Source organism: Callorhinchus milii, unplaced genomic scaffold (assembly GCF_018977255.1).
Source record: "Callorhinchus milii isolate IMCB2004 unplaced genomic scaffold, IMCB_Cmil_1.0 Scaffold14, whole genome shotgun sequence".
Taxonomy (NCBI): Eukaryota; Metazoa; Chordata; class Chondrichthyes; order Chimaeriformes; family Callorhinchidae; genus Callorhinchus; species Callorhinchus milii.
Window position 1 is genome coordinate 4,913,204 of NW_024704755.1, and position 13,285 is coordinate 4,926,488.

General features: G+C 36.4%; 1 protein-coding gene across 1 annotated transcript in view; it reads left to right on the forward strand.

Annotated features, from left to right (window-relative positions):
• LOC103176154 (polyamine-modulated factor 1-binding protein 1) overlaps positions 1-6,230 on the forward strand; it is a 72,654-nt gene extending 66,424 nt beyond the window's left edge. Inside the window, exon 22 of the mRNA XM_007889560.2 lies at positions 4,119-6,230. Within this exon, the coding sequence (XP_007887751.2) occupies positions 4,119-4,206 (88 nt within the window). The 3' untranslated portion in view covers positions 4,207-6,230. The remainder of the gene's footprint in view (positions 1-4,118) is intronic.
• Positions 6,231-13,285: the final 7,055 nt, after the last annotated feature.

The window sequence follows — 13,285 nt, forward strand, 5'->3', positions numbered from 1 at the left end:
ATATACTTGACTTTACTTATAACTCTTGTTCAAAGAAATGGACATTTACCTTCCTACTCCAGCCTCTCTTCCATTTATTTCTTAAATTTATTTGAAGCATTTTGTCATGCATTTCATTTACCTTTTCCTTTTAAAATTGTTCTCAAACTTTTCTCCAATTTGGTAATCGACAATGACCCATCAAACACAGCGGAGAGGAAACTATAAACCAACTGTGCAAAATAAACCTTTAACACTTGAGCAATGAACTGCACTATGGAGTGGTAGGAATGGTATTTCCCACATGGTGGCAAGTTCAACTCACAATACTGTTACATATCAAATAGGTTTCAGGGAAAACAGTGTGTGGTACAAGGCAGTGGTAAATAGGAGAAAAAATGATTTTAAAACATGCTCGGTCAAAAAAATGCATAAACTAGAGTTCTGTTTTGAGATATATAGCACGATGAACGATTTAAACCTATTTTTATCGGCACAGCATTGCTTTTCCACTTGAAGATTTAGACAACACATTTTCATCTAAGCAGAATCGCAGAAGCTTTTAGTTCTATTAGGATATAGAAATTTAAAAAAAAGGGTAAATCACCTAGACCTCAGGCACTGTCCAGGAGACATTGCATTGATCGGAGACAAGGAATTGTAATTGATAGAACTCAGAATCAGACGCATGGTTTTGTGGTCACATAACAAACATGCAATTTTTTTTAGTAGTGCAAGACTAGCTGATTACTCCAGTCAAATCACACACTCATCACACTCGGTAAAACAAACTGCTGCTCTTGCACCCTCGTCATAATGGTTTGTCTGTTTCACTCTCATCATTTATAGTCATCTAATGTTTAGGAACATTAGGATGGCATTGATGACACCCATGAAGGATGCCACAGCAACAATAGCAATCAAAGGTAATTGTGATCCTATGCATATGAATCTGTTAAAATTTGCTAATCTTCCATTCCATGTGGAAATTATACCTCAACACATTATTTCACAACAAAATCGCATTTACGTGTGTCACTCTGTTCATCAGGTTTTTTCAGATGGATTATTCCTTGTTGATTTAAGTCAAATTAATTTGACATGTCAGATTATTCTGGAAGCAAATTAGAGCTTTTTATACACGCGTGTGAATATTGGGAGTTTGTAGAATTATTTTAACTAAAACGTGCCTCAGTTTAAGGTAGCATTTCTATAGCAAATGGTTTCATTTCTGATCAAAATCATTAGCCTGTTTTTTTTTTGGGTGGTGGGGGGTGGTGAAACTTTCAAGCTGTCTCAGTCACTGCCATTGGTTGAAGTTTAAGATGGAGGAGATCACAGATGCCTGTCACAATTTTTGGTGTCATGGCATTTGTACTGCTGGCCAGTATCAATTGTCTCTAGAGGCCAAGGAAAACAAGACACAACTGCACAGTTGTGTTTCTTCTTTTGCAGTTCTTGTGAAATCCACCCTGCAGAGTAAACAGGACGAATACCCCAGCATTAAAAGCTCTTAAGATATTTACAGTCGATTTTCACTGACACGTCTGTAACACAAAGGAGGTATAAATGCGCCCAATACCAGACAGCATAAGATAATCCATTAACACACAATCATGGTATCAGAATGATTATCTTCCTCAGATACAAACTCATCCTAATCACAATCCTGAATCAGCTGAAATGTCATGAACCATTTATTTAGTCTTGGCCATTCACTGTGCAATGCCACTGGAAATTTCATGAAGACTTCCCACATTTTAAGTTTAGGACATTGGTTTGTTTGGTACTTATTCATTGAAGCTCATCATGAGTTCTAACAAAACTTTTAGCAACTTGAGCCTCTCCACAGTTTTTTTTAATCATACAAGCTTTAATTGCACATTATGATTAGTTCATTGCATTGCCAAGTGTACGATCAGTTTCCTTGGGATTTTATGTGAAAATCATAACAGTTGCAATTCTTTACTTCAGGAGAAGAAATCAGGCAGATAGTTACCAACCCTTGACAAATGTCTCCAAGATGTCACTAAGGAATCTGTGGTGCAAAGCTCAAAGTGGAGGCATATCTTTGCATAACTGTTCCAGTATAGTTTGCACCATCTCTTGCAGTACAGAGTGATGCAACATAATTCAGAGTAATTAGATGGTTATATTGCATTGCAGTCAACAGCAGAATTTCATTGCTAAAATAAAAATGAATGATCAATGGCCCTGGGAGGAATCCTGATCACTAATTACAACTTTCATGACATACTGGATGGTAGTCATACCAATTGCTTCACAAAGAGTCAATGTCTTCAGGAGGGAGGGGGAGAGAGAGAGAGAGAGAGAAAAAAAAAACAATGGTAACTCGCACTTTATCTGCAGGAAAAAAAACACAGGTAGAGACGTCACTTTCTCAAAATAAAAAATCTTTCAGAATAGGGGCTAGTTGCTGATCTGGAAACTAATGAGAAAAAAAAGATGAACTGATCCAAATGTATTGGCCCTGATCAGGCAGAAAGAACACCACTGTAATCGACATAGAACATGACAAGATGTTTCAATCAGAATTCTGTATTTGAAGTAGTTTTATTTAAGAGATCTAACAGTCAGCAGTCAATTTCTGTAGCTAACTGAAGGGCTAACAACTGGTAATTAACATTTCAGAGTTCTCTGGATCAAAAGAAAGAATAAACTTGCATTTTTATAGTACCTCATCGTGTTTCAATGTCTCAAAGTGTTACACGGGCAATTACTGTCCCAGTGTAGTGATTGCTAGCAAGACAGCCATATGTACATGAGCAAGGTCCCGTAAAGCAGAATGAGGTGAATTAATTAATTAATTGTTGCCCAGGACAAACTTCCTTCTTGTTTGGAATAGGGCATGGACTATTCATTACAAGTTCAACATCTCGTCAAACAACAACACAGTGCTCCTCCAGTACTGCAAAGGAATGTTAGCCCAGACTATAAACTCAAGTCCCAACTGGGATTTGAGTGTTCTGACCCAGAAATGTGAATTCTACCAGATGAATCAAGTTGGTATCTAGTCCCCGCTCAAATCATCATTACCTCCTTTTGTAACGATTGTAAAAATACAAACTGAACAGTAGCAGTAATACTTTGGAAATATGACGCTTAGTGACAATTATAGTTTCGATGTTCCTTTTATCCATCTGTGAAGCGCTATGCTTCATATAGATCAAAGGAATAAGCAAATCAGCCAGGTAGTGCTTATGTCTGTGAGCACTACACAAATTGCTCAACAGACAATTTATCAAGTCAACATAAGAATGTGATATTTTATTGAAAAGTGAAGTTTTGATAGTCATAATAACTAATTGATTGTGTTCATTTCCAGTAAGTATAACATTTTCTATTTCCCAGGCTCTCATGTTGATGAACAGAATACAATCAGTACAAATACATTCACAAAAATAGCACCTTTATTCGAGATTTTGGTTTATATATATTGCTGCAATTACCATTTCTGAAACACCTTGTTTTAGAATTGACGACTAATCATAATGAACAAATGATGCATTCATCATGTTGAGCACTTTAACATCAAATGTCTGCATATATTATAAATAATGACATGAGCTTGGACAAGCTGTGAAATAAATCTGTCTTTGTTAATACTGCAGAACCCTGCTTACTTGCAACTGCCTTTCATAATTTACCTCAAACTCCTATAAAAGCAATAAAACATCACTTACCCGTAACAAACACTTGCACAAATTGCTTGTAGCTCAATTTAGTCTCATATATTTTATGCAAACAACAACAACAATTTGCAGTGTGCCTTTCAAATCAGAGGACATCTCAAAGGCTTTCTTTGACGTCAGATGGAATACAAAATGGTCAGAAATATTTGAACTTTAACTGAAAGATGTAGATTACAGAACCATTTTTCAAAATCAGCTCAAGTTTAGATTTTTTTTCAGGGAAATTAAATGTTCGAGCTTTGTAATGGTGACAATCCAGCCATTTTATGCCGATTCCAAACCGCTGAAAGGTTTGTGTGCACCTGGAATTCAATTAATTTGATTACCATTGTAGTGAAATGAGTGTTGTGTACCTGGGTTATATAAATCTAGATCATGGCTAAAATGTACAAGAAAAACTATTTGTGTTTTCTTTATCGTCCACAGCCCACTACACACACTAAGGAGCACCTTCAGTGGTTCAGGCAACGTGAGGAGGACCAAGCCACTTGCTGCTAACTGGAGCATCAATTAGAATGTCTACTATCAGATCCTGGGAGTCCAAACTAAACCTGGAATATAGGCCATACTTATCCATTCAGACGCCAAAGTCATCCCAGGAAGTCTTTAACCTTTGTCATGATTACTCATGTGCATTTGCTTTCCCACAAGGCCTACAACTGAATGGTCCATTGTGCCACAAAACAAAATTATGTGTCAAAACTTTGGGTAGTCTGGAGATTTGAGGCTGGATTCAAAAAGTTTAGGACCTGACAGCTCAGATACAAAAGAGGCAAAAAAAACATCAGACAATTCCCCTGAAACAAATTTTTCGATTTTCGACTTAGAAGTTACAATTCTTCATGCCTGGAATGATTAGGGAAATGAGGCTAGCATAAGCCTGTGTAAAAGATTCCCATTTTAAATTGTTTTATTTGCTTAAAAAGATTAATTAGGGGTAAGATAGGAATAGGTTAGTGCTTACCCTTGAGAAACGCAATAACTTTTTTTCAGCCTAATGCAAAACATTTGTATTTGGAGAAATGAGTGCAGTAAAAAATGTATGCAGTCTACTTTTAAGTATTCATTATTACAAATTTATGAAAATATTTTTGCGGGTTTACACTATAAATTTTCACATTTAGAAAAGACACTCAAGGTACTTGAAGCTTAAATATTTTGTTTTGCGTTTATGTCATGTGTGATATATGTACAAGGAAGCCAAGGAAACAGTAATGGCCACCGAGGGCATTACAGAACTCGCTCTCAGTTAGAAAGATATTCCTTTGATGGTATCTATAGTCTTTTTGTAACATTAATTTATTATTTTAAATGTTAGTAAGATTGTAATGTAATAAACTCCCAATAGCCATGTGAAGTTTTTGGACGTGCTGAAAATTCCTCAAACAATAATATTGGGTTGATATGGTGCCCCTCACCCAGGGTAGCGTCCCAGAGCTCTTGAACAAACATTTGTGAACAAAATTGTGCTTTTACATTAACATGAGCTCAAACATTTTGTTCTGTATGGTTCAGCAACCCAACAAACAGGTCATTTACTCACAGACATTGAGACACCTGGATTTTTTGAAAATATTTTTTTGTTTAGGTGTTTAGTTTCTCAACTCCAGTATTAAGAGCCTATAATTTTTCTTTTCAAGCAGTTTGTCAGCAAATGTCAACACACATAGTTACCCATGGTAAGGTCAATTCAGAGCAAACGTGTGCATAGCAAACATATCAGCTCATTGTGCCTACGATAATCTTTTATAAAATGTTTTCACTTTGAACATACTAATAATTACCACACTTTCGTACTGGGAATCTGTAAGCACTTCAACTTTGAGCCTCAGTTGTTACAGAATATCATTCCGAGTACTTCTACTGATTTGTGCTGTGTGTTAATAGCTAAGGTGATGGAAATTATTACTGTTGATGAACCTCATATTTCTTATTTTGGCTGATGTCATTAACAAAGTAAACTCGATCCACTCAGGGTACCATTGAGGTGAAGCCATTTTGCACTATTGTACAATAAGGAGAAAGGCGGCAGTATCCGAGGAACTGTGTGCATTTGAAAAAAAAAACAGGATGACCTGGCACAGAATTTTGCACATTAAACAAGATACAGTATCAAACAAAATAAAAGACTTCTCATTCAATAGCTATCTGCTTAATATTTAGCAATACTGTTTTTGCCTACGTTAAGAGATCAATCATTCTGAATAATGTGCTCACTATACAGTATATTCTATACATTATGTTAATTACTACCTAAATACAACTCTGACTGAAGTGTGAAATGTTTTGTTGTGATGTTTGACTATAAAAATATTTTTTCATTGTAATGATGCTGTTTTTGCACAATGCAGATTTTGCTAAATTATAGTGTAGTATTTCTTGTAAATAACTTTGAATCCAGTTAGATTAAACGTAAGAGTTTTCTTCTGTGCAGCAGGAACATAATAATTTACTGGCAATCAATCACAAAACACAGAGACCAAGAAAATAAATGATTGACTTACAATTCTGTTGTTCTTAGATTTCAATAAACTCTACTGGTGACATTTGGAGTCAAGACACTCATTGTCCTTTCCCTTTCTACTCTCCTATCATAAGATTGCTTAGTGATATTGTTAAACACCTGATTAATACTGTCGGGTGGGGGGGCATTGGCAGATTATGAAACTGATTCTATACATGGAAAATGTCAGAATCTTATCTGCTAATGCTTACAGTGAAATGCTCAAAGAGAATTAATGTTAAAGAGGAGTATAAAAGAGCTTGCAATAGAAGGTAACTAGTGTGATGAGGCAAGACATTGGAACAAACCAACAGAAAGTGGTTAAATGCAGGTTTGCATATGTATGCACGTGTTGAATAGCTAATATCAAATGTGCTACTGTGGTAAGATGTCACATGAAGCTCAACTGTTACTCTACACTTGGCACAATCATCATGCAACACCCTTGCCCATCTCTCAATGAAAATGACAATAGCCCAAGAGAAAAGAACACACACATACAGCCTTAGCCAATGATGGTGCGGTTCAGCAACACCTACAAATGTGAAATGGGAGAAAATACATTAAAAACATAACAAGTTTAGTCTTAACACTAAACAAAAAAATTAACAGAATTGGGAAACCAGACTGTAATCTTGTGACACACATCAAAATTGAGTTCATTAATTTTTCTATTGCATCCTTTTGTCGGTAGCCAACAACAAAAGATTGTGGTCCTTTTATCATTGGTTTCTAGTAAAACCCATTTACTGCAAAAAAAATTAAACAGCTGGGCTACTTGAAGCTCATAAGCAATTTTTTTTCTTGACCTATTTTGAAATTAAACAGAGGGATGATCCTCAAAATCCAAAGTAATACAGAAAATAAATTAAACTGTGTGAATGGTTTCCTTAAGAGTCGTCTCTAAATATTAACAAAAGGGCTTTTTTTTTTTTGCAGCTTCTTTTCGCTGCTCCTAAGGTACACCAAGGGTGCGGTGCCTTTGTTAGATCTAAATTGCTAAATGTGAATGAAGCTTATTCATTAATGATGCCTCAGTCATGTCAAGTTATATTGGCTGCAGCCTATCATGGAAACATAGAGACACTTGCATCAGATTCTCATTGTACACATGGCTCTGTTCACAGTGGTGGTTCCAGTTTTACAGCGAGACGAAGCTGCCAGTATAATCTGTATGTCACACATACCTACTTAACAGTAGATCCAACTCACACTGTGGGGTAAAGGACGTTATGATTCCTTGGCAAAAAAGTGGAATGTGGATTCGCTAAACACTTTGGATGGAGAAATATGGATCCAAACACAAATTCTATTCTGTGCAAAACTTTCGAATTTCTTCTTAATTAAAGTTACACAAGGGACAATACCAATCACATCAGTATGATATTTGAAACGTATATACAAACTCGAGAAAAAGATAAGTAAATATGGCTATTCAAAACAGGATAATATTCCCCAAGCACACTGCAAGACATGAGAAAAACATCAAGACCCCAGCTATCAAAACAGAAACACAAACTCAAGCTATTAGAAACTTAGCAATAAAATTAGAATTTGTATACTGAACCGAACAAAAACAAATATCAATCAAAGCAACTCCATAACATAACCCATTGCTGTAAATAATGCAACCAAGCAAGTTCATGATCCAGTTCAAGTTCAAGAACCTCATCACCTTTAAGGCCATCCATGGCCTTGCCCCCTCCTATCTCTCTGACCTGCTGACTCCCTACCAACCTGTCTACTCCCTCTGTTCAGCGGGCTCCGACCTGGTCCATGTCTCCCACCCAACCATCGGTGGACGGACTTTCAGCCTCTCTGCCCCCACACTCCGGAACTCCATCCCTTCGCCTCGCTTCCTCCCTTGCCTCCTTCAAGGCTGGTCTCGAGACACTTTGGGGCGTCCTCCTGATGTGAAAGGCGCTCTATAAATGTCATTTTGTTGTTCATGAGGTTGAAGCAGACAAACCCATATATAAATTAACACTATTAAGGCATTTTAGTTCACTGCAATAATAACAAAGAACTTGAAAACTTTTTCCCCTTAGATTGCCACTTTTAATTAAGCTGCAGTCAGTGAAGGTGCAGTGTAGCTATAACAGAACCTGATGTGATTGCACAGCAATAGAGGAAAAATATAAAATCTGAGAATTCCATGCTTATAAGCACTTACAGCATATCAAAAATCATTACTAACAGCATTTGTACTGTGTATACAAAATGGAGCTCTATTATATATATTCCTCGATATTTGCATTAAAAACTGGTTTAATTGGGCAGTTTATCATAGTTAATAAAAAGAGCTTATACATTTATGATGAATACCTGTTGGAAAATACTTCTAAGCTGTTTGTATAATTTTATAGGAATTCGGATCGAGTGAGATATTCTGCTTGCCATTAAGTGCAATAACTTTAATTATGTGCATTTATAACATTACATGTGTACATCATCAGTTGGCACACAAATAATTTACAGTACTTTTTTTTGCTATGTCACAAGAAGTTGTGCAAATGATTTGTCACTAGTTACAAATCCTTTCCTGTTCAGCCATCTGGCTGTGTGTGTTTTAACTGCAAGCAGTCAAGGTTAATATGTACTAGTTCAGAGGAACACCATCACTTTCAGGCTTACAGCTAAATCAATAGGTAACATTTTTCCAGAGCGTTTTAGTCAATATACAACACTTAAGTTGTCTGAAAGAAATGGAAGATGCCAATAATCACTACTAATGCAGTTTTATTTCTTGGATGTCCCCTGTGACACCCTGTTACTGTAGTGATTGTTACTGGTTACAACAGACCTCAAAGTGGCACTGAACAAGCAGACCGCTTGAAGTGCGTTTTGTTTCACTCATTTGATGTGACCCAAATGCTTGCAAATGGCAAAGTTTTTTTCCCTGTAACATCTACCATGCTTTTAAAGGTATTTTTCCCCCTTTTAAACGAACGCAACATCCTCCCTCATTTTCCATGATGTTTTTAAAAAATTCTACCAGTCAAAGTGGACAATTTTATATTTGTTGCGTATGTTAGTATATAACAAGCATCAGCTAAACCCCAAAGCAAGACACTTCATCCCCCGAGCTGACTTGAGGCAGTGGGAGATTGAAGGGTTCTTTCCCATCCATCCTTAACTGTCGATCTGTCTCAGGCAAATTGAAGGGCACATTGGTAAGACAGGACTAATAAGCTAACACACAACTTATACAGCAGAAGCATAGAATTGCATTATTAACAGTATAATGTCAGTATATTGTCCATATTTATTGATAAATTTTTTAAATCAGTTGATCACCTTATTTTCCCTCGTGTGACTGGGTCCTCCCGTGACTGACGTGCTGAAATATCATCAGTTATCAATAACTCAGGATACTTTAGCATTCTCGTCATTTCCATTTTCTGCCTGAATTCACCTTCCTGACATTGGCAGAATCATTTATTGCTTCCAGTCAGTGATAGCTCCCCCTTCTCCCCTCCCTCAATAAGGTCATTAGTACTCACCATTAAGCAGAATCTCAAAAAAAAACAAATGTTCAAGGAGAAAAACCCCAAAAGGATGTGAAAGAAATCATTATTATTAGGTATTGTATTTTTGAAGATACTAACGATGGCAAAAGAAATTATCTTTAACTCAACAAAGGAGATGTTGATGGCAATTATCTTTGCTGTATATCAGCTGTATTATGGAAAGCAAGGTCACTTACAATTTCAGTTGGGGAACATTTACAACAGAGCAGTCAGCTGGAATTCATGCTCAAAAGTAAAACATACCATGTAGTAGGCAGGAGGCTAAACAGAGCCACAGTCAATTGGTATTAATTGTTGTTGCACCACATTGCTAGAGATGTGATGATGTGCGCTAGCAAGGATGAAACAGCCTCTGGTACAACTGTACAGAGAGCAATGAGTCATACCTTGAGCTGAGACAGGGCCACGCTTATACTTGATAGGCTGACAAAACATTGTATAATCTTTTGAAAGCAAAATGACATAGCTCTGTAGGAGTTTAATGAGAAGAGTGGTGTTTTCCATATGAATTTGTACACAATGAGGTAAAGCCCCTCCGGCTGTTGGTAATTTTATGGTGAAATTAACAAATGTAATAGGGATGTGTGGTAGTCTTATCAGCCTATTAGAGACAGAGTACTTTCTTATAAGCATACAAATGAAATATGCTAAATTTCATATTCTTATTAGTGTTAATTCAGCTCAGCATGAAATCTATTCTGTTTCAATAATTGTACATAACATGCAAATATATAGTACACGTACACAAATGAGGGTTGGGGGGTTGTGCTATGTGGGTAGTAAAACATGTTGGGCAAAAGATGTATGCAAAATTATGACTATTTACCACTGAGTTTTAAATGTCAAAGCAAGAGTTGGGGGTTCATTAACAAACTCATCAGGTCTAAGTATCCATGTGTATTTTGTTAACATAATAGTGTTTTAGCAAACAGTCCTTACTGTCATTGATTTGTGCACTGTGCCTTTATAGATACAGCAGTTTATTGATGTATAGATTTTAACACACACAGTGGTTGATCTATCACTGTAAACAATGACTAGAGTTTGCCAGCAAGGTTACATCTAACGTGTGTTTTATTTCTTGTTCAATATATTTATAGCTTTGATCTGGTTGTATGTTGAAATATTGAAATGCTTTGTTGGTGTGGAAGACAAGATTGGCTTTAATCACATTTTAACTGTTAATATTTGTGCTTACAGGCAGCAAATATCATCAGAAGTTAATATAAAACAAAACCAAAATTGTAATTTACCTGTTAAAGAGTTTATTGTGAAGTCCCCTTCATCAGTTACTATAGGAAAAGATAATTAGGAGCATGTGAATACAGATATTTCAATCAATCAATCTCAATTGCCACAAACCAGATTAGCACTGACAATCTTTTACAACTTTAATAAAACCGAAACAATAATGAAATTCTCTGGTTGTTTAGCTGTTTAATTAAAAAGACTCACCTAATATCAACTTTCAAATATCAAGCTGGTCTGCACACATCGCAGCTTTTTAGATCTGTACGCAATATTAATAGTGCCACAAGATTTACTTTAAAGGGCACTGATGTAGAACACTTTGACCTAAACTAATAAAACTAAAGAAAGTTCTCAGGTTTTTATTTTGCAGTTCACAAACTAATCGTGTGAAGTACGTTTTCATAGGACTATCAACTAATAATTTCAATCAGAAGGATCAGGCTAATGTGGCTATATCAGCTGGGGTTTTAATCACCCCAGGGATCAGTCAAATATCAGGTGAAGCCAAATTCACTTTGTGGATTTTGTGGGACATTATGGAGCACAAATTGCTTATCCAGCTAAGACCATTCTACTTGCTAGGGCTTTGGCTTGCAGGCTTAAATGGGAGCTGAGTACAAAGACTCCCTACCCCCAGTGACTGGTCTGCCCTTCCAAGTCCCCTGACAACGAGCAAGGCTGGTTGTGGTGTCCAGCAGTGCCTTGGAGTACTGGCTCAGGAACTGGACTACAGAGCATCCCTTAAGCAACAGGATAGATCAAGCAGTGAATGCTAACGATGCTATTTGAACGATCTTCAAATATATGGTCACTACACTTTACAGTAAAATCCTGCAAAGTATTTAAGACATTTATGACTTGATAGGGTGTCATATCAAATACAAGGATTATTATTGTTATGTATCTTTTCATTAAGTGTGTATAGTGGAATTCAAATTCAAGCAATGATTAACTAGACTCCCTACCCCCAGTGATCAACTACTCATAAATAAGTAACAAAAGATTAGCAAGCTAGTGATCAGCATGTGATAGACCCCCAAAATATCAAGCAAATTTAATTTGTTTACATTAGACAATGTTCAAGTGAAAGAAATGGAAACATCTGCAACAATGACATTTTACATTTGAATACAAATAGCAGAGTGATATTCATGACGCAGAACATCTAGGACGCAGGAAGTAACATTATGGGATATAGTACATAGGTAGTTCGGGACATATGTGCATGTAACCGCCAGGAAGGTGGAAGGTGAACTAGATGGACCGTGGTCTTTTTTCGTATAACATTTATGTTCTTATATTATCTAAACACTGTTGAGAAACAAAGACCTAGCTGGGAATTATATTCTGTGCATTTAGAGCTTTTGCAGTGTAGATTTTATGAATTTGAAAACTCTTACTATGTTTGTATCTGTTCTTTCCAGAAAGCATAGGTGACTAATGGCAATAAGATAAGTTAAAATGAAGCCTTATGTGGGTAGCCCTGGACATGTCTTTTTTCAATAGATCAGCTGCAAAATTGTAGGCTCGGTGTCACATCATTTCATTAGGAAAAATAAAAGGAGCATATTTGTTCTGATGTTGGAATGAGCACAAAACAAATTAATACAATGTACATTACAGACGGGAAGAAAGAAAAGGCCATCTTAACACCCTCAGCACAAAACAGACGATTTTTTTTCCTGATGATTGAAATGCCACCCTGGAGAAAGGGGATCATCTATCATGATTATAGAAAATGTCAAATCACCTTTCTGGCTGATTGAGTGCTAATTAAATATTCCATTTCTCTATCTGTATAATTTAATTATTGGTAACACAGGCCAGCCTAACAAATGTAACTAAACAGTGTTAACATCAACTGGTGATTCCACATAAGCAAATGGGGTAATTTTCACTGGCAATAAGTGGAAAGAGTGCAATTCAAGTCGCTATACAATCTATAGCATTATAGCTGTTGTTGATAAGTGATTAAACTAGCAGGCGCAAAAATTCTATCAATTATCAAAGCTATTTACTTGGGTGTTGACATCACAATTTTAAGCAATGCATTTCAATACCAGTCTTACCCAAATGCCTCAAATAGATATGATTTTGTTGACCTCTGTAATTATCTTTAGCCATAAAAATGTTTACTGCTAAGCTGTGATACACCACCCTCCCCCACAGCAAAATAGCTTCCCAGCACTAGCTGCTAAGGCTCACGTGTGAATAATGACCACTTGGCAAAGGAACAGGAGCCCTTGGAATTGTAAACCCAGTAAAAGGGAAAAATGGAAGTCAGATGCCTGCAGGAGACAAAATTTGTT